The 22542-nt window shown below is 39.0% G+C and overlaps 3 protein-coding genes across 8 annotated transcripts; 1 reads left to right on the top strand and 2 right to left on the bottom strand.

Moving 5' to 3' along the window:
- The first annotated feature begins 275 nt into the window (after positions 1-275).
- On the top strand, positions 276-4156 carry LOC149004544 (uncharacterized). Its single transcript, XM_089168433.1, has 3 exons — positions 276-842; positions 1008-1217; positions 2003-4156. Exons 2-3 carry the CDS (start codon positions 1020-1022, stop codon positions 3719-3721), a joined length of 1917 nt encoding a protein of 638 aa, XP_089024559.1. The 5' UTR covers positions 276-842; positions 1008-1019; the 3' UTR covers positions 3722-4156.
- Positions 4157-4631: 475 nt separating this feature from the next.
- LOC149004543 (uncharacterized) lies at positions 4632-10388 on the bottom strand. Its single transcript, XM_089168432.1, has 4 exons — positions 10182-10388; positions 9351-9421; positions 5770-5859; positions 4632-5133 (listed from the first exon to the last, which is right to left on the bottom strand). Exons 1-4 carry the CDS (start codon positions 10306-10308, stop codon positions 5110-5112), a joined length of 312 nt encoding a protein of 103 aa, XP_089024558.1. The 5' UTR covers positions 10309-10388; the 3' UTR covers positions 4632-5109.
- Positions 10389-12562: 2174 nt separating this feature from the next.
- Positions 12563-22281, bottom strand: LOC149004542 (uncharacterized). Of its 6 annotated transcripts, none has more exons than XR_016175714.1 (4): positions 22182-22281; positions 16522-16758; positions 13321-13449; positions 12563-13055 (listed from the first exon to the last, which is right to left on the bottom strand). XR_016175714.1 is itself a non-coding variant. In XM_089169647.1 (4 exons), exons 2-3 carry the CDS (start codon positions 16651-16653, stop codon positions 13393-13395), a joined length of 189 nt encoding a protein of 62 aa, XP_089025773.1. In that variant the 5' UTR covers positions 16654-16758; positions 22182-22281; the 3' UTR covers positions 12563-13055; positions 13365-13392. The 6 variants fall into 6 exon arrangements, 5 of the variants coding, with proteins under 5 accessions (XP_089025773.1, XP_089025772.1, XP_089025774.1 ...); XM_089169647.1 differs by having other exon boundaries at positions 13365-13449; XM_089169646.1 differs by having other exon boundaries at positions 13377-13449.
- Between the last annotated feature and the right edge of the window lie 261 nt (positions 22282-22542).

Raw genomic sequence — 22542 nt, 5'->3', positions numbered from 1 at the left:
AGCACCACCCTTCTTCAGCCTTAATCAATGCAATTAAAACACTTTAACCTATAAAAACCCACCTTCACTTCTGTTTTATTCATTAATAAAAAACCCACCATCACCACTATTTCCCACGATTCACGTAGCAGTGTGCAACATTGCAACCAGCTCTTCTCCCCTATAAACAGAGACTCAAAAGCTCTTCTCCATTTATTACTCCCCTTGTTCTCTCTCTCTCACAGTCTCTCTCATCAGATTAGAAAGCTTTTTCCTTTATTTTCTAAGTAGGCCAATTGAGATTATTCTGCTCATTTCACATCAAATTTAATTGATTTCAACTGCCCATCTTCATCTTCCACCAATTTTCCTTGGAGGCTGTGTTTGACCCCACAGTTTGCAAGTTATGCATGCGATTAGCCATATGGGTAGGTTACCTTTACTTCAAAAGTAGGGAAGACAACACAACGGGTCAAAACAATCAAAAGTCCATGAACTTCTGGGGGTTATTTGAAGAAAAATTTAGGGGTATCCTTGGGACAATTCGATATTGCATGCAAGGATTTAAGGAAAAAGACCCTGATGAGAAAAAAACACTTTTGACCTGAATATAGAGGCAAAAAATGAGCAAAATATCACAAGAATCAGTTCCCTTGCTGACACCATTCCTGGACTTTCTTCCACTTTGCTCGTTCTTTCTGCTTCCACGTTGCTCTTATGGGTCCCTGGTGTAGACATATTTAGACTCTAAAATTGCCACACTGGGAGAGATTTTTATCTGTTTCTTTGTTCTCAGATGATGAATTAGCAAAAACTACTGGCCTAGCAGATGCAAATTTGCAGCCTTGAAGAGAGATATACCAGTAAGGAAGGGGTGGAACTAATTTTCCTTCTTGCCTGACAAACTGAAAATTGTCCTGCTTTCCTCTCGTTCTCCTTTCTAAACCTGCTTGACACGTTACAGAGAGCAGGGTTCTCGTGGTTTCATCTTTCCTTTCTTGTTTTTCTTCATCTTCTTCTTCTTTCAGAGATTGGGAAAGATGGCTTTGATGAGTGGTTCATCGAAAGGATATGGGCATAACAACAGGGGAAAGGCGTATGGATTGCTACTACTGCTAGCGTTTGGGGCGGCAGTGTTTGGGTTTATGCTACTTCACAAGCTTAGGGAGAGACGAGTCTTTGCCCTCCTGCTTAAAGAGAAGGACCGTGAGCTCCTCTCCCTTCAGTTCCTCGTTGAGGTAATCTCATAATTTCTGTATTTCATAGATGCATTACTCCTACTTTGATTCATCTGTCTGTCTATGTTCTTCTGTGATGGGTTCCGTATTGTTGCTTGCATGACATCTTGATCTTTGTATCTGGGATTCTCACCTTGGTCAACGCTAGATGGATAATTTGATCAAAAAAATTATTGTTGTTGATTGCTTCGATGTTTTCGATCAACCCAGTCCAATCGGGAGAACCAAGAGAGAAATCTGGACCTTCTAATTAAAACCCATGTTACCTTCTTTTTTCTAGTTGCAAATTTGATTGAACGAATCCTTCACTGAGCGGTTGCAGCTGTAAATTGGGCACGCTCAGGTAGAGCAAGGAGAGGTCTTGATTCAGCCTGCAACCTTATAGCCTAGCCCAGCTCCAGAAAATAAATTCAGTTCCCATGGAAACTTCAATGCATGTAGCTGCGCAGCTTTGGTTTTTCTATCTCCCTCCGACTATAATTAAGCTTTCAAAACTTTTGAATTAAAAAATAGGTCAAAATCCTAAAGTTCAATATAGGGTGGTGTGATGAAGATGCATAGAGAACCCTTTTGAATTGCAAGCTAAGGTGGTTTGGAAGATTACATGGTGATGATATTACCTTGCAGAAGGTTTAGTTGGAAAACCATTCCAGTGAAGGTTTTGTGGGTGAGCCTAATGCGTAATACGGTGCTTTATTCTGCTTTACCTTTAATTTGTATAGGCACCTGTTTACCTTTAGTTATCCATTTTGTGCAATAAAGCTTAATTCTGCTTCTTTGTGCAGAAGGAAAAAGTTACAGTGAAAGAAGTGAAAAGAAAAATGGAAGAAATGAAAACAAAGCTGAACTCTTTTAGGAACCAAAAGGCGGAACTCAACCGTAGGATGGGGGATATGCATTCCATGATAGCTTCCCTTAAACAGGAGCATAGAGCATTGGAATTAGCACTTGAAAAGCAGCAGAATGAGAACAAAATTCTAAGAGAGAAAGGAATAAATTCAGACAAGGAGAATACTGAGCTAGTATCTCTAAGAGAGCTTTTGAAACAGAAGGAAGAAGAAATTAAAGAAATAAAGCAGAGTATTGAGAAACCTACCAAAATCTGGTCAGCAAGTGCTGACGATCCATCAAACACACCAGTGAATTTGACCACAACAGGGACTTCAGTAGGGGAGAGTGGAAAGGTGAATTTGGCTGCTGAATACCAAAAATTGCAAGAATTGAATGTAAAAGATGGACAGAATACACGAAGTGAACGTGAAACTGAAAATGAAACTCGAACAGCAGGGAGGAATCAGACTGAAATTCCTAGAGAAGAGCAGTTGCAGACTGGGGACACTAATCCAGTTGGTGAAAATATATCACAGAGAGGTGCCTCCGTGCAGGATCCTACACAGAGAGGTGACAATGGTGAAAATAATGCAGACAATCATCGAGGAGAAGGGGAATTTGGAGGCAATGGGGAGTCAAAGAAGCCCAAGGTTCCTCAAGAGGATAGACATGATGAAAGTACTAACCAGACTAACAGGAATCAAGGAAATATTGATGAAAAGTCACATGATGGGGAATCATTGAAAACTGGGGATGCAGTAGTAGTAGAAGATAATCATGGTGCCATCATAAATGGGGAAATACAAAAACCCAAGAATCCTGCAGAAGTTGTAGATGAGAACCATGGTGCCATTACAAATGGGGAAATACAAGAACCCAAGAATCCGCAAGAAAGTGATGGTCAGGGACACTCAAAGGGTGAGATGAAGCTGGAAGTGCATACTGATGTCTCTCAAATTGATTCAATTTCTAGAAGAAGAGGTGGGTCTAGAAGTAAGAAGGGACATAGGAGACGGCAAATGATATTTAGAGACGGAGAATTGGAGAAGAGTGGAAGTTCTAAGCAGGCTTTGGGAGATGAACATGGTCAAGACAATGCTGTTGTTAGGGAAGGACAGGAAGATGGGCACTCAGAAATGCATGATAAGCCCAAAAATGAAGTCCTGGGAATAACAACCACTAAGAACCAAGCTGCACTGGAGGGCGAAGAAGGAGCTGTTTCTGATACCAGAAAGTTGGAAATGCCTACAAATACTGGAGTTGTTGAAGGTTCGGTAGAGAAACATAGACTGAGGGAAGCTTCAGATGGTGAATTGCAGAAGTCCTACAATACTCAACATGATGAAGATTCAGAAAGTGCTTCTCCTACTAATCAAGTTGCGAAGGAACAGGAAGTTTCTCATCTGAAGCCTCAGGTTTCTGAAGATGGAGAGGGGTTGACAACAGACAGTATTAAGAGTAAGGCCAGCCAACTTGCTGATGATGCCTTTGAACAGAAAATGGATGTTGAAAGACGGCAAGAAGATCAAGAAGCCATTGAACAGAAATTGGATGCTGAAGGACAGCAAGAAGATCAAGAAGATGGAGCTATCGAAAATCTAGAAGTTGGCGGCACCACTGGAAAAGGAAGCCGAAAGGATGTCAAGGATGAAGGAAGAGAATATGGAGGTTGACAGTGCTGGAGAGCAAACAGGGAAAACTACAGAAACTGAAGATGAGATCCATGGCAATCTTGATCTGGAGTTGGATGATATAGAAGGGCACCATCGTGAGGGTGACACCGAGGAGGAAGAATTTTAGACTTCTAGTTTGTACTGGTAGAAGGGCTCACCACATGCTGGTAAATTCATGTAGCTAACTCAGAAGAAACCCTTTCGTTGCAGGGTTTTGAGTTTTGTTACATCAGATCTATAATGTTGCATTGCTCATTGAGTAGGTTTGTTAACCAAGCAGGCGATATTATTGTCACATAGTAGTTAAGGATACAAACTTGCCAAACGCACATCTTTGATTTTTATTCTGAATAAAAAGGGCAAACCTTCAGATCTTGAAAAAGATGATGTGCTTCAAGAGTGGTTTGACTGCTCTGTACATTTGGAATCAGAGTGTAACTAACATTTGGGAGTTTAAAATTTCACAACATTCTAATAGGGTGGCTGATTGAATCAAGTGGATGAGATAATGAGTTAAAAGCAACGGAATTCTGGTCTAATCTTCTCTCTTTACCCATATTCCAGATGACCAGATAACGATTTCCCATATTTTGAAGATGATTTGGGAAGTTGTCAAAACACCTGTTAATATCAGTAGGTGATTACAGGATTTACTTGATGGACTGTAAGGATAACCATTTTTGAACATGAACCAAGTAATTCATGGCCAAGTCCCAAGACCTTTAAACCACTGACCCATCTAAGAATATTGTTTTTGAGGATTTGTTGTTCATGGTCTCAAGGTTAAAAACATATATTTCTTTCTAAACCTATAAAATAAGAAAACAGCCAATACTAATAAGTCCTCTTAAAATGATAGAGTTGATGAACTCCACCTAGTGATGAAAGCTGAGATGAACTCTGTTTCAGACTAAACTCAAAGGGTCTGTCGCCCATGTACTCTTTTGCAAATTCACAAAGAAAGGAAGAACCGCCAGAGGTCATATACTGAATTAGGCTTCTTAAAACAATGCTCTGACTACAAAAAGAAACAGCTAGCAACTAGTTCTTGAATATAGGAACAAGTAGTAATGGTTTCCAGGTTCCAGCTCACCATGGATTATCAGAAAATCTTAACCGAACAAAATGACCATCTCGAGACCATTATGAGATAAATTTCCTGAATTAAATTTACTCCACTTTGACAAATGCAAATAAGGAAAGTGGCCCTCTTATCATCCACCACCATCATATCCTCCTCCGGATTCATGGACAAAAACTGCCCAAAATGGGTTTGTTCCACAACAATGAAAAACATTCTCTCCCTAGAAATGAAGCACTCCTATCTAACACTTTATTTCCCAGAGCAACCAAGTAGTCACAGAAACTGCAAGAAAGCTCCCAATTGTCTAGTGCGAAGCTTCTGCCACTACCTGCAATAGAGATGTTCAGGAGTATATCAGTAGTCAAGAGGATATCTTGCAAGTATCAGTAGTATCTGCTATTCTGGTGAGCTTAATTTGATACTACGCCAGTTCAGGAATGTGACCAACTCATGCAGTCTACAGTTACTATGTGCCATGCGTAGCCTCAAGCAGGAGTTGGTGACTCTTTGGTATAGATGATTCCAACACAGTTCATGGCAAAATTTCAATCACAAACAAGCAGTGAAGTGCAGTGAGACCAACTTGTCAAAATTAAAAAAATAGATCCAAGCGTGATGTCTTCAACTGTAAGGATGTCAACTAATAGTTACAAGTTCTATTTTTGTTATATAAAAAAAAAAAACTGATTTTTTGTTTTTTACTGAAACTTCCAACATCATTCCACCGTATTACTACATTGCAGCAGCAATTAATTAGTGGGATCAAATACCAGTCTCAACCAGTTTCCATGTTCCCTTTGAACCCATCGATTGCATGAATTTAATGGAGACTCCCCACTATACTGTTATGCATGGTAAAAGGCTAGACATGATGTTGATTCCAAATGCCAACAGTAGAGGTGCTAATATCTGAAAAATAACTATTACAGTTCATACATTACGAAGTAAAAATATAACCAATTACCTCATCCTTCTTGTCTTTCTTGCCTCCCGTAAAGAACTTGTAGCTTCCAAAGAAAATCATGCCCCAGCCAGTTAAAGAAACAATGACAAACTGCACAGGATTAAATACAACTGTTTGATCACAAAATTCTCTGCTTATTCAATATGTGTAAAAGTTCAAACAGCAGACGAACCACCTCTCACGGAAGTGAAAATTTTCAAAACAATATTATGTAACTTAAGCGAGATTTTATATGACTTCTATTTTAATTTCAAACTGATCTCATGAAATAGTCAACAGAAAGATTTTCAGTAATGAAATCGAATTGCTTTGGTTGCACCAATCTGAGATATTTCATGAGTAAAAAGTCCATTTGGTAGTTCGTCTTCTAAGAATAAATACTCTATATTTCTCTGAGAGACGGTAGTGGTCATACTTTTAGTAGGCAGAGCAAGGGGCGGCGGAAGGATGGTGGTCTAATGGTGGTGACAGTGAGTCAGCAAGTGACATTGTGGGTGGAGATGGTAGAGTCATAGAAGAGATGGTGGTGGTGGCACAGATCAACTTGCAAAGATCTCAATAGTATCTTCTTTTTTTCCCAGTTTCCAAGATGAGTTGGCATATGAGTTAATACAATAGCATCTCGGTGTTTAACTGTAATTTATGCTTCTCACCCTAAACCTAGCATCATTCAAACAAAGAGAAGTGCACAAACTCAGCCAGTCCAACTTGGTATTCTGAGTGACTTCTCATCAACAGGGCTCCAAAACCAAGTTCTTGAACCATGGGAGGTGGTGGTGACAAAAGGCCGGGGAGGTAGTTGCGGGGGCATGGTGTTGATGAGACAATCACAAGAAGAAACGTAGTTTTGTTAACAAGTTACTACATACCCACAAATTAACCATGTGCTCATTAAAGAGCAAGAGTGAAAGTATTTTCAAATGCAAAATTGACACCCCCCACTCAGCTACTTTCTATTTCACTGAAATAAGGTGCACAAGACCAAACCAAACAAGTTTTAAAATAAAACTCACCTCATGAAATCAAAAAAGAAAACACACCTAATCAGGCCTCTGACTTACGGGATGACTCCAAAAAAATAAAATAACATAATAAAAGGTGGTTAGAGACCTAAAACCCTGGTGACATACTGAAGCTGATATAGTTTTGGCATCATGCTCCTTTTGGACCCAAGAGCAAGGCCCTATACAAGGCAACTGTACTTGCTACATTGTAGTATCTTTCAAAGGAGCATAATGCATGTTTTATTCTGGGATGCATTTTCTTCTAAATTGAATTATATAAGGAGAAATAAAGGCAACAGTAGCAGATTTCAGGTAGCTGACCTCCTCTTATATATGTATGCCTCATTACTTTGTGTTCACAGATAAGGATACAATCATTTTATTTCAATATGTCTCATAAGAAAGTTAATCAAATATGGGAACAAGGAAGGTTCATCCCCCATAAGGTGCAGTTTCAATGAATTTCGATACTCATCCTCATCCGGGAATCTAGGCCTGTGAGTAGAGGATGACTAGATCATGAGTGTACTGTGTTGGGACACACTCGGTTAGAGTAGGTTCCCAATTTTCATTAGAAAAGAACTTTCTAATATGCAGATGGGACTAGAATGTCCCATTAGAGAGGATTTAAACAGGCATATGGCAATGGGTGATTCAACTGCTGTCTTCTCTTAGCTATCCTCGAAGGGCAATTTGATAACTATAGTCTCTTGTCTATCATCCAATAATAATTCACATACTACCAAAACTTGGCTATAGTCTTTAAGAAAGGCTATGGAGATACACCCATGTCATTAGGCACATGAAAAATAGGGCTTCTCAAGCAAACTACCCATTTCATTGGAAGTCCAGGTCAGGCAAAGACTTGGCAGATTCCTTGATCACGGATGGGTTAACAGATTAAATCAGAGTTCAAAGAATTCCTATGCATTGGCTGTTTTTATTTCTTTGTTCTTTCCCCTTGCGTATGACACAAAGGACGGATGATGAAATGGGCAATTTTAATGCATATTGCTGGTTTAGAATCTGATCAAATGTCATCATTTATTGGAAAGGAGGTCCACATAAAAGTAGAAACCCAGTAACCTCCATTTACTAAAATTGGATACTCGATAAAAATTTTAATTTCGGAAACTCTATACAGAGTGTCTTTTATAGCTAACAAACAATTCAGTAAAACAGATGTTCCAGTTATCAGAGCAGCATGTATTATATCTCGCTCTTGGTTTTTGTCTGTATATCAGGATCTTTGAGGTTAAACATTTAATGGTACAGTAAACCCAACTTGACTTGATTCATGAGTTTGGCTTGCCTGCTTCAGATCCAAGGAACTAGGCAAGTTAGTCTGAGATTTCCATGTTTTCAGACTCATCAATGTCATGCTTAATAGACAGGGTAATAAATTCAATAGAAAAAAGAGGGGAAGGGGTCTTACAAATGATATAATGTATGCAGCCTTATCTCACTTTAGTAGAAACTGTTCCCTGACTAGGACCCCACTTAGTCACATTGGATCAAACTTACCATTGCAACAAGGTCTATCCTTTTATTATTACACATTAAAAGAAGAAAACCAGAAACTGGCAAGGCCAAATTTTACTAATAAGTAGTTCATCAATGAACCTTTAGTTAAAGAGAAGGGATAGAGTGGTTTGTCCACCAAAGAAACAAACAGACAAGGAGCACCTCTGAAAACAAAATCTTCCCTTCAAAGAGATGGGACAGACAAGTAGTTACAATAGTGAAGGGGATGACATTGGACCACAAACATGGTGGTGATGTTCCATTCAATCACATACTTGGTTTCAAATGGTGATCCAACATAACTGAATAAGCAAGAATATGTCACGTAACTACCTAAGGCCAATGACCAAAATTTTATTCCGTGAGTTTGGGTTATCAAATGAAGCCTAAAAAACACCAGCGTAAGACGAACTTAAAAGATGTCTTAGGTCTAAAATCAATATTACTAGAATTCAACTTGAACCACATTTTAGAGGGAGGGAAAAGAAGAAAAAAAAAATCCAAAAAGCACTTTATTAAACAACCAAAGTGCAGATGCGGAATTTTAATGCCATGAACAAGCAAGGTCACATATGACATAGCCAAGACAGGAGACAATGATAAAAGTAGGATTCAGCCAATCACTTACTACTTTCACAGCTAGCACTCAAAGCTGAATTATGAATCTGGAAGAAATAGTATAAAAGTACTAACGAGCATATAGCTAATAACAAGAACAAGAAGAAGAAAAAACTCGGTCATATCCCAATTAAATGGAGTGGGCTACATCGATCCTTGCAAAACTAAGAAACTGATTGAAAGTGAGAAGAATGAACTATGAAGAAATGAAGAAATATGAGATAACAAGTGGAAAATGAGAAATGCAAGTATGAGAAAAGAGGAAGTCAACAAAACCACAAACATACAACTGAACGGAGAAAAAGTCTCAAACTCACAGTCTACTCATTTGAAAAAGAAAAGCATTGTTCAATATCTTGAAGAACTTCAAAATTTTATTTTATTATCAATATAAGATGAAAAACCAGACATAGCTCCAAAAAATAGAATACTTACGTGCTCTTCCTTCCATTTTGATGGGCTCATAGGGTCTTGCCAAAAATTCACCTTTGGAGGTCCATGATGATCTGCATTGCAGTGGATAAGCATGTTAATGACTCAGGAAGGTTAGGAATTGTCAAGGAAGCACTAAGGATACCTTCTAATTAAATTCCTACCACTATCAGCATTTCCAGAAAAGTAAGACCCGTATCTATGGAGATAATTCATCAAAGTAGCTAAAGAATATTAAATACAGCATCACGTCCATAAAAACGAACAGAAATGGAAAAGGAAGAAAATAATTGAATAGACAAAATATAAAGATTCTCACTATATAATCATCCCTCCCCTTCTCTCCTGATCATCCTCTTCCCAACCCACACACCCCCAAGACCACCCTCCAACCAACTAGGGGAAATCTTTTCCAGAACGAAAGGGCAATAGAACAAGAAACTGTACCAGCAGTCGAGAAAAATTTTGGCCAACGAGTCCATTTACAGTTAGAAGCACAATTAAAGAGTATTAAATCGCTATTACTTCTATACGTGAGTTTCCACAAGGGAAAATGATTCAGAGTCAGCAATCCAAATAATCTCAGTAGTCAATGAGGTCTTAAACAAACCGAGTATCCAAGGCCCCTCCCTCAACCGATCCAATAGTTTCACCCAAAATCGTTCGTTTTTATTCGGGAGCAATTCCCATTGCGTAGAATAACAAATTAAAAGATAAACACAAAAAGGTTTGACATTTAGAATCTATGTGAGTGAGATCGACACTCATATGATGAACAAATCAAACATACGAGATCCCCCAATATGAATCAAAGAGAATGTATGAGATTTGTACCTCCACCACCTGCAAGACCACGACGCTGGATTAACTTTGCAGATTGAGCCACCGAAATCGCCGATGTCGGAGAAGAAATCCGAGCTAGAGATGCGGCTTGACGAGCCGTTGCTGCCCAGGCTGCCATTCTTTAAGGTTTTTTCTTTCAGAAGGCAAACGCAAACCAGAGAGAGATGGAACTTTTGAGTCTTTTTCTACTGAGAACTGGGAGGTCTAAGAAATCCCTTTTATTTTTCCCAATGGACGAAAATACCACCATACTATTTTAAATTACCTACCCCTGTATGAGAGAGAAATTGGAAATTGTATAGGTCATAGGTGCGTGTTTTGGGCTGATCGTTTCTGTCAATATATTGTTGGGCCAAGGCCCACTGTCTGTCCAGGATCTAAGCCCAGAGGATACTAAGAAGAAAGTCAACGTTTGTTTTTTTTTAAGAAAAAAAAAATAGTGAATCAACATTTCTTTTTGGAAAATTTTCAATGCCATCCTTCGAATTATCTAATTTATCAGTCAGATCCCTGTTAGTCTCTGCTAATTTTATTTATTCTATTTCCTATATTACCCCTACATACTGAGGGAAGAAGATAAAAAAAGAGAGAAAAATAAAATTATTTTTATGGGAGGATAGAAATCATGTAGAATATGCGAAAATGGAAGAAGATGAATGATTGCAAATGACAAATGAAGACAAAGACAAATTGAGCGTAGGTTTTTTTATTCAAAAGTAGTCTTATCTTTTTGAAAAGTTAAAACTTGTTGAACACTTGACTATGATTTCCTAATAGTAAAGGGTGCCATCGATATATTTTCCTTACAGGGGGCTTCACTAATAAATTGGGTAACTCAAGGGATGACGCTGAAATTTTCCCTTTCTTTTCTTTGAAACTACTCAAACTAGTAGCTTTTTATATGAGAGGGGGCTAGGGGTTAACTATTTTATATATATGCCCCCCCCCCCCCCCCAACAACTCCAAAGAGATTCACAACTCATAGTCTCATTGCTATGAAGGGTCGATCAGTCTTTGCCAATTAAGCCAACTCTTTGGTATTTAATCAATCAGCATTATATCTCTGATCATTTTGGAGATGCCAATATCCACTCGTGGAATTCTTGGGATACAAATCAAACAGGTCCATGAAGCAGTGGAATCTTCAACCATGAAATTTGATGCGTCCAAAATCTGCTCAGCCCTTAGATCTCCTCGTGATGACCTGCAAAACGAAAGCGTCAGATGTGGCCCGACCGCTGGGGTCGGGAGTCCACCTCCGAAGGCTAAGTCAGTTGATGAACTTAATCACAAACGGCTCTACTAGAAGCACAGAGCTAAGGAATGAAGAACTGGGAAAGGTGATCTAGATAGCAGATCGCTGATAGTTTAGGTCTATCAGTATGTATCTGAACCTGAGTCTCAGATAGTATTCTTTTCGATCCCTTCACCTTGTATGGTAGTGAGGTTTATATAGAGTGTACCTTCGAATCTCCTTCGTTGGATGCACTTGAGCCTTCTTCGGGTAGTCGTTGGATCTTAACAGTTAGATCCGTTGAGCAATAGACTTCTACTAGTTTGGACTAGTAGAGGACTCCTGAGATAACCTTTAGGTTATGTGATGATTATCCCTTCGATAATGATTATCCGCAGTCGTCAATTCAAGTATGCCATCATTAGGGTGATTACCCTAATCCATAAGTAGGATTAGGGCACGCTTGCAGCCGAATAAGCTTTCTTCTTCAGCAAGCCATCTTCTGGATCCGGTTCGCTCGGGAGTGAGTCGGTTCTCTCCGTCTCGACCGGGGTCGAGGGTCGGACCAGGTATGAACCCGGTCTGATCATAATCTCTCCGTATCAAAATTCATGAACATGCTTTGCATGGTTGTGTCCATCTGATGGAGGACTTACGCAAAGCCAAAGCAGATCTTGATTCTGGCTTTCTGAGCAATCTAACCTAACCAATTGTGTCTCAGACTCTCAGTCAGTTCAATTATTCTTGCAGAAAGTGGCAAAATTTTCCTGATTCAGGTCAGACTAAGATCTAAAATGGCATTCGTTGTTCCAGTTACCCAAACCATGTCTAGAGGCCCAGGACTCATTGTACTGCAAGGGTGAGCAATTGGTTACAGCCTGGGTCCTGAAAACAGGGTAAGCTGAACACAATTAACCTTCCCCAAAACCTGCTAAACACGAGCTTGCACCATGGGTATGCCCTTTAACCTCCAAGAGAGTCCTACATTGCCACAACCCAAGTTCTTTGAGTAGCAACTTGACCAAGCAAAACGGATGTGCTTAGTCAAATATTGTGCTAGCACTTCATTGAGTGAATTGCTCCTGAATGCGCTCTATGATCTTAATTCATGATATGTCAACCATGGGGAACGCTTGATCCATAATAACAGAAGTAGATTCATTGCCACTATGAAGCTTTAGTACAGCAGGCTGGGCATTTAGTTGTACATGAGGCTAGTATCTGTTTAAAGGTAGAAACACCGGTTTTTCTTTCAAACAGAAATCAAGGCATTCAATAGCAAAATCATTTGAGTTTTTCAAGATCATGACATGGACAAGGAGACTGAATGCTATTTAACTTTGTTGTCTACTCATATAGGTATGCCATAATATTGGATTTAATACAAAGACAAGAAGAAACGTTCTTCTCTAAACAGATCACATTCTTAAGCCACTGACAAACAATTATAAACACACAAAAAAGTGTTTTTTGGGATGACATCTCCACCTTGATACATTTAGCATACCGGCGAGCTCAATTTGGAACATGTGGAGGGCTGATGTAGCCAATCTGAAACTCCATATGTACAATTTTGGATTCAACCTGAAGTTTGCAACTCATTTCGTCTTTGACTCTTCTCCTTGTATTTCCTGCGGCCCCAGTGTCCAATTTCAGGTCAGCTAGAGTAAAGAAAATGGGTTTGATTTTGCCATGTGCCAAACTATCTGTGACTACACTAAAATTTGACAGAGATAAAGGGACCTTTGGTGGTTTCCGAAGGGCACCCATCCTACCAGATAGCAGACCTGGAGCCCTTGGAAGTATGGTCAGTCCACTTTTTCACTCCCTCAATATCAATAACAGCAACAACAAAAACAAAAGAACTAACACAAAAAAGAATGCTGAAACCTCAACCTTTTTACATCCACATAATCATGGTAAACATGGTAAAAACTAACCAGTGGTCATACATTTCAAGTTTGTTAATCAGAGAGATAAGCCGGAAAAAAGCAGCTCCAACTCTTCCTCCTGTGCTTTAGACCTCTGCCAAAAATGAACAGGAGAAAAGGGAAATCAGATCTGTCAAAATCTTACAACTTAAATAAACAAAAGAGCAGTGAGGTATTCAAACCCAAAGCTTAAGCGATTAGATTAAGAGGCCCAAATAGTAGATGACATCATTCAAGGTCTCATGGTTAATTGATATGGGATTCCTAAGACTCCCTTACGGATGTGACATTCTTTTTGGGGTTACATACATGGATGTATAATTAACGTAATCGCCCTACTGGCTCTAAGTTGATATCCAACCCCAAAGCCTTGAGCTATTAGGTGAAGCTCAACAACAATATGAAATCATCCAAGGTCCCAAGTCCATTTGGGATTTTTCCCAACAATGAGTCATTGACTAAAGAGCTGTTCATAAGACCCATCTGATGAAAAATATGAATTTCCCAATTGCCAAGCAGATACTGAGATTTTAATTCTTTGGGTTGGTCCACTCTCAAGATGAGGAGACCATATTATGGCAGAGAACGGGAAAAAACAAAGGCAACACCAGCATGGTGCCTAGGTAAAGGCAACAACAGCATGGTGCCTAGGTAATACCTTGACAACCATGGAGAAGATAAACCAAGAAGGGACAGGTTAGACTGCGGTGGGGCAGCTGTCCTCACACTCCCCCCAAAAGAGACGGTGCTAGCCAGCCCAATAAGAGAAGGGAAAACACATAAAATGTAACTCACATTTGCTGGGAGAAAAAGAAACTCGTATGCACACATCTTTGCAGCAACCAACAACACAATTTCGTTGTCTTCAATGTGTACTTTTTGCTAGGTATATGCTAGTATAAAAGGGTGTACCCAGTGCAAGAGGATCCCACCATCGTGGAATCTGGGCAGGGTCATAATGTAAGCAGACTTAAGCCCATTCCACAGAGAGAATGTTTCCCAATTCAAACCTGCGACCAAGAAACCTTACCATTGTGCCAAGGCCTTCTGGTACATGCAAATATATAAAGAGAAAAACAAAGACTCCTAACTAACTTGCATCAAACTCTATATCCCACTCCCATAAATCCAACACAAAGCTAAACATGACAAAAGTGGAGACTAACTAAACTGCTACCAGCTTTTATTAGATCAAATACCCAGGTTGTGCTGGTTCCATCGGGGATCAGGCTTCCAAAGCCAGTCACGCTGGTCCAAACAGCCGAGTGCTACTGCATCTGATGGAGGATACCAGCAATACTCTAAGTCAGGTAGGAGCATTTGCAGAAAAGTAGCTGCTGAGCTTCATTAAGCCCAAAACAGATTGCCAAGTTAGATTTACCATTTGTGATCATCACTGCAAAGAGAAATTGTAATGGCTGTCTGCATTGATAGATTGGTCAAGAACAGATTTATCGGGTAAGAACAAGAATCAATCTCATATGATATTTTTATAGTCATCTCCTAAAATCACACTTCAAGATCTCAATCAGAAAGTTGGAAAGACCTTGTTATCCCTCTTGCTTTGGAGCTCAAAAACCCATCCAGAATTCCCTTTCCTTTTTGGACTACCAACAGGGATAAAACTGGATTCTATTACCTCATGGGTCATTCCATTCCAAAGGTGTGAAATACTCTCTCACCCAACCCATCCACCACCCCATCCCCCCACCCCCAAAAAGGGGGAAAAAAAGAAGAAAAAAAAAAAGAAAAAAGAGGAGCGGAATCAGTTGAGCCATTTTTCACTCCATTACTTTTCAGCATAAAACTTTGGTCAGCTTTCTAACAAGAGTATGGAACGACCTGGTTACATCCATAGCTTTGCAGCTCTAATTGAAGCACAACCAATATGAGTTTTCAGCAGAAGAAAGCAGAACTCTTGGAAATCTGCCACCCTTATTACAAACTCAATGCTATGGACAATGGAAGAAGCAGACTAAAGGAATCTTCATTGATAAATATGTCAGTGAGTTCAAAGTGATTGTGTGTTTCAGGTCTTCTATATGATTGTAACTTGGTACACAGTTGCAGGAATTAATTAATTAGCTATTTGGGCATCAGGAGATCGTTCTATCTTCTAACAAGGCATAGCAAGGCTATTTGGATGCACTAGGAAAGGTCATCCTCTCTTTGACCTATCTCTTCCTTTATTAACTTTGCCTTTGTTATTCAAAAAGCAAAAAATGAAAAAGATATAAGGCCCATATGCCCTATAATGACTGATATTCAAGTAATCATCAAGAAGGCATGTAAAATCAAAAGCTTCATAGTTAATTACAAAGTCACCAACCACTTGTTAAGGAAAAAGTTTGGCTGCAACCCTTATGCACTGATTTGGACTAATTCCCTTCCCCTTTGGATTCACAAATACCCTCTTGGATTTTATTATTCTCCAAAAAATACCTTACTGAATTCCATGTCAACAAATATGATTTTATTATTTTCCTAAAATATCTTACTAGATTCCATATAAACATGTAAGATTGGGGCAGTAGGAACATGGGGTGCAGCCAAAATTTGTCCACTTCTTAACCATATCAGATTTTTATTAACAGTATGAAGGTTTTTAACCTGAATGGTGAAATACCCTCTTAGGTTCTATTATTTTCCAAAAATACCCTACTGGATTCCATATCAAAACAAATGACTGGGGCAGCAGGAACATGGCTGCGACCTTTGTCCACTTTTAGGGCTTATGAAAAATGGTTTGGTAACTTTTATCCAGAATAAATTATGGAATGAAAAATAAGTTTTGTATGTCAAAATAAAAAGTTGATAATGAAAATTGAGAACAGAACATTAGGGTTTGGGAGTGAGAAAATGGAGAGATAATAAGGTTTTCATAAAAAGAATGTGTTTACTATTATACCCTGAATTTGCATTTGAATTTTAAGTGGCTTGTACAAAAAAATGAATAGAATGAGTTTCCGACCCAGAATCCAAGACAGACAAAGTCTATTCCGGATTTTTTGGGGTGGGGGTTTTCTATTCTTTTAAACAAAAATAGGGTTTAAAGGATATCAAACACATAAAAATATGAAAATTGTCAGAAAATGAGAACGACAGTTGATACCAAAAAGGCCCTTAACCATATCAGGTTTTTATTATAAGTATGAAGCTTTCTAACCTGAATGGACATAAGTTGCAATACTTTGTTGAGAACTCGCTTACGATGTGTTGCATAGCTGCTGCTTGCAGGAAGGTGGTTTACTCTCTTCATTTCTGCTTGAACTACCATCATCTTCTCATCATCCCTCATTTGAGTCCAGTGAATTGTAGCCTGGGCAGCAACTCTACTGTTGTTGGGCTGATCGAGGGCACCAGTGCCCTCAAGATGATTGGACGGATCCAGTTTTCTAATAACCTGCTAAAAGGTAGTAGAAAAAGGATCAGTGATCCTGAAATTACTTTTTAAAGTTCCCACCAAAAGGGTAGAGGGCAAGAGAACAAAAAAGACTCTTTTCAAAAGAAATAAAAGAGAGAATAGTGATATATTAAAATGCAGGTTATGAGTTGGATATCTTTAATTATTGTCACAGAAAAGGTCAGGGCTGAGAGTGCAATACCCACCTTCAACATCCTGCTAGTGCTTCTACATTACCCTTTTTTCGCGTAGAAACTCTTCATTACCCCATGGCTCTTCTTTTGGGAGCTCAATGACTAGTTCTAAAGGTACACCAGGAAGGCCATCATAAGACTCTCAGGTACATACAATCAGTTTTCTTTTGGAGAGGAATGAGAAGGTATGGGGCGCACATCAAGCAAGCTGAACTTACTTGTCAATGTCAATAGATGGGAGAATAACCACCCACCAGGCCTACTCCATCCACTTCCTATTCCTACCAAGTATGGACACAGATTCCCAATTTCTAAAGGTAAATAATCAATACAGTAGCAATTGCTTGTCAAAGTTTGCACATTCCATTTCCATTTCTCATACTTATTTATCAATATCAGTGTCTCGTGTCTTCTCTGATAACATTTTCAAATTGTACAGGGCTCCCAAGGATATTGTTTATGACAGAGACACAACTTTCACTAGTATGCAAAGTAGAAATTTCAAAAAAAAATTCCCTCAAGGCCTCAACTCATCATCCTCAAACAGAAGGCCTCTAGGAGCATGATAAGTTCTCAAGCAACTATGTAAGCAGTTACAAAAGGCTCAAATTGGGGAAAGAAACATGACAATGAAGCATGGACAAGAGTTTCAACATGGAAATTTGGTGACTTACATACCACATTGGCAGGTTAATGAGGCACTTTGAAATAGTCTCAAGCTGTCACTGTGATACCATGGACCGTTCAAGTACTTCAGAAGGTGGGTATTGTAGCATAAAATCTTCAGTTATCTAGTGGGTCAAAAAATACATCCTGTTTCCATGTATCGTGCCTTGAGAAGAAAATTGGATCAAATGCTCCAGCGCAAAGGGAGGAAGATGTCATTAAAGTTCAGCCACAGGCTATTTTGGACCAGTCTAGAGCAACTACGTCCACAATATGAAAGCCCTCATCTCATCAAGTTACTGATGAGGGGCGCCGGTTATCTTTAATAAAGAATACAAGATAGAGTCCCTTACAATTTCAACTTTCTTGTTACATCTATAATTGGACTCTTTTATCGTAGGACTTTTAGATAGACTAGGAAACCTTGACACATTTTCTTATCTCCAACACTCCCCCTCCAAGTTGGACTGAAGACATCATCGGAGATCAACTGGGACATCATGCGCCGAAAAATAGTTTTAGATAACGCCTTTGTAAAAATATCAGCAAGTTGTACTTCACTCCAAATGTATAGAGTCTCGATGGTCTTGTCTTAAACTTTCTCACAGAAAAAAGTGACAACCCAACTCTATGTGTTTAGTTCTTTCATAGAAAACAGGATTTGAAGCAATATGAAAGACTATCTAATTATGGCAAAACACCTTCATAGGTGCAGTGGACCCTCCAAAACCTAACTTATACAGCAATAGTCGTACCCATACTATTTCACTAGTAGCGAAGGCCATTGCACTATATTCTTCTTCAGCACTAGATCTTGCCCCAACACTCTCATCTTTGCTTTTCCAAGTGATGAGATTTTCCCCTAAAAACATACAAAAGCTAGAGGTCGGTCGATCTTCTATCTGTAGGATTTCTAGCCAATCTGCATTAGTACAACCAATGATTTCTGTGTGGTTGTTCTTCTTCATCAAATGCCACGTCTAGGAATGTTTCAGGTATCTTATTATTCAATCTACAAGGGTCATATATCATTCAGTAGGGGAATGCATTAATTGACTTATATAATATACGACATAGCTGATGTAAGGTCTGGTAATAGTGAGGTAGATCAAACATCTTACCAATCTCTGAAAATATTCAACATCCTATAGTGGAACCATATTTCAACATCTTTGTTACCATAGTCCATAGGTGTCTTTGCTGAAGCAACTCCCAACTTTCTTGTTTCTTTTAATAGATTCAAAGCTTTGGGTAAGAAAAAAGAAAAAAGGATCTAAAACACCTATGGACTTTTAGTAGCAAATTTGTTGAAAATACTATTCTGCTACAGGATGTTGGACGTTTTCAGAGATTGGTTGGATGTCTAACTATCTCACTATTACCAAACCTTACATCAGCTATGCCGTCAGTTATGTGAGTCAATTTATGCATTCCCCTACTGAAGGTCATATGGTCCTTGTAGATCAAGTACTAGAGTACCTAAAACTTTGTGTTGGAAGTGGCATTTTGATGAAGAACAACACTACTGAAATCATTAGCTATATTGATGCTGATTAGATTGGAAATCCTACAAATAGAAGATTGATCTTTGGCTTTTGCATATTATTAGGGGGAAATCTTATCACCTGGAAGAGAAAAATAATAGTGTTGTGGCAAGGTCAAGTGCAGAAGCAAAATACCGTGCAATGACCTCTGCTCCCAGTGAACCAGTATGGCTACAAATATTGCTGCAGGAGTTAGCTTTTGGAGGGTCCACTGCACCTATAAAGTTGTTGAACGATAATCAAACAGCCTCTCATATTGCTTCGAATCTAGTCTTCCGTAAAAAAAAAATTAAACATATAGATGTGTATTGTCACTTTGTTCGCAAGAAAGTTCAAGAAAAGAGCATTGAGACTCCATACATTCAAAGTAAAGACCAACTTGCTGATATTTTTACAAAGGCATTGTCTAAAATTATTTTTCAGCGCATGATGTCCAAGGTGACCTCCGAAAATGTCTTCAACCAACTTAGAGGGGGAGTGTTGGAGATAAAGACAATGTATCGAAGACTTCTACTGTATCTAAAAGTCCTAGGATAGAAGAGTCTAATTATACATGTAACAAGAAAGTTGAATAGTTGATATTGTAAAGGACTCCACCTTGTATCCTTTATTTAAAGATAACTAAGTATCTCTCATCCGTAACTTGATGAGATGAGGGTTTCATACCATAAACATAGGTTCTCTACATTGGAGGCCGAACCACACAAAACCTTGTATGTCTTTCTTCTTCTGGTTCTCTTTATTCTTCATTGAGTGGGTGAGTTATAACATGGACCATCGAATTTGAAAGCAACAAGAAAGAGTAACAATACATTAAACGGGATAAGCACCAGTTTATGCAACTTGGGACAAGGGAAAATGTGGTTCTAACTCTCATGGACATAATTTTAGGGGGAAGGGGAAGCAATATCATGTTCTTGTAAGGCCATAATTATCACATGTAATGAGGTGACAGTATTTTAGCAATTCCATAGAGCTTTATGAAAAATAATGACAGAGACTAAGAATAGAAGATAGGATACAAGTTATAAATCATCATTATAGGCTGTGTTTGACAGTATATTGTAGCTGGAATTTATGCAGGCTAATACAAAAGAAGATGACATAGAAGAAGGGAAGAAGGGCAAAGGAGACTGCTGCTAACAAGGGCCCACCCCCTGACCGAAACCCTGGTGTGGGCCCCAAGGCCCCACCTAGGTGGCGCACCTAGGGCTGGCCAAACCCCATATTGGTCAATTTTTAGCCCAACTTAGCTGCTGTATTTTAATTTCAGAATTTCAGTTTTATTTTCAGAGTCCAGTTTTGTTTTAAAGCCTTAGTTTGAACTAGTATTTGAGTTCTTGTGTCTTAATGAGTTTTTTCTTTTAAAGTAGAACTCTTATAGATAACTAGGTCTCTTATTTCAAGAAGAGTTCTTTTATTTTATGTGGTTCTTATTTGGTTGTAAATGATATCCTAACTTATGAAGGAAACCCTACTTGAGTTAGTTTCTAAGTCCCTAGCTGAGTCTAAGTCTAGTTCCCAGTTTAAGTCAAGTTATTTCTTGATGTACAGCTATAAGTAGGCCATTCTTTTCATTGTAACGGCAGATTGAACTGAATGAATTGAAGCTGATTTTAACAAAAGGTTGGGTTGTGGCCTTGTGAGAGGGCCACAGCAGTTGTCAAGGTTTCTAGCTTTCAAGAATTCAATCAAGACTTCAACTTCCAGCATTTTCTGCCAATCTCCAGCCTTCTTTCACTACTACAGCAGCAATACAGTCCTAAACAAGTAAGTGCAGCAATCAAGAACCCCTCCCCCTCATCAAAGCAGCCTCCCAGCCCATCCCCCTTAATCGCAGCAGCATTCCAGCCCCTCCCCCTCATCGGAGCAGCCTCCCTCCCTAATTGCAGCAGCATGCCAGCCCCTCCCCTAACTGCAAGCCTCGTCTCCCTTTTCTACCCTACCACAAGCTTCCTACCCTTCCCTAGACAATTTTAGATTACCCTATAACAACCCACATCTTTCCCATCTAACTCCAAATTGTTCATCCCTAGTCCCATCCCATTGGAATTACTTCCTCTCCAAAGTTCCACCCATGAGGGATTGTTTATCTCAAACCACTAGCCCATCTTTATTTTGTTAAAACTCTAAAACTTTCCCAAACCTCCAAACCCTAGTTAAACAATATATCTCTTATCCTTTTGCATCCAAACCACCCATAGGTTATCCAGTAATTTTGAGCCATCTCAAAGTAAACCCAAACACTCTCATACAATTTTAGAATTAATTGCTGGAAGATTCTTGGCGAACCTTAAATTTTAGAGAATTCATCCAAGAAAACCTAACCCAAAAATCAGTCCACATCAGGAACATGACCAATATCTCAGTTATGTGTGCCTACATGGGTTCTGCAATAAATTTTTTTTGATGGCTCGCCCTCTGTAATCTAAAAGAGGCTGGCGAATGAGCAAATGGAACTCTATTATCTATATATAGTAAAACACATCTCATGTTATAGCCCTACAATTTTCCCAAATCACATAACCCCTTCCATTGTGTAACTGTTTGCTTATAATTTCCCATTCATTTTCTGCATTGTATACATTTTTTTAGTTGATACACTTCAAGGTTGAGGGTGACCACATGAAACAGACCATCGGAATAGGATCTGGCAGCGATTCGGTTGGTAGCTCTAAACCCATTCTCTGCAATCCCATTTATTAGAATTGTGTTGCCTGAACACATCTCAGGTTGCCCAGAGGTGAAGATAAGCCTTCTGCTCGGGGAAAGAGGAAGGAAACCTAAGTAAAATGGGTTATTATCACCAACCCACTTCCAAAACAAAGGTATGTTAAAAAAAAATAGATCTGTTTAGGGTGAATTGAGAGTTAACCCCTCATTCTCGTTGGTTTTCTGAATCCAACCTAATTCATTATTGTTTTGAACGAAACTTGGAATATGGTGTAGAGAAACTACACGTAACTGAAGAAAACAAGAGAAAGAAATCCAAAAAACCTAACGAGAAAGAAAATCTTACGGTGTTTGCTCACTCGTAATCTGTCTGGAAATATACGTACAGACCCGAGTTTTCTATTCCCGCATCGTTAACTTATGAACAGCGCATTAAGAATAAGTAATACGTACATCGCAAGACGAAAATAAAAAGGTTCAATATTTTTTTTTTAAATTTTTTTTTATGAGGTTCATTCGGGCCAGCTTACGCGCACCACTATTATCCTCAAGGGAGATTTTATATATATATAATTAATGCCGCCGAACGGGTGTGAACCCAAAACCTCCCCTAGGGAAGTTGGGCATTTAATTGCTCCTCCCGGGATTAGGTCACCTCGCCGTGATGGGATGGGATGGGACAAGTCGACAACAAAAGTACTCCCGTG

This window comes from Hakea prostrata, chromosome 9, assembly GCF_041222555.1.
Source record: "Hakea prostrata isolate BN-2017 chromosome 9, UWA_Hpros_2, whole genome shotgun sequence".
Lineage (NCBI taxonomy): Eukaryota > Viridiplantae > Streptophyta > Magnoliopsida > Proteales > Proteaceae > Hakea > Hakea prostrata.
This window is presented reverse-complemented; position numbering and strand designations above follow the sequence as displayed.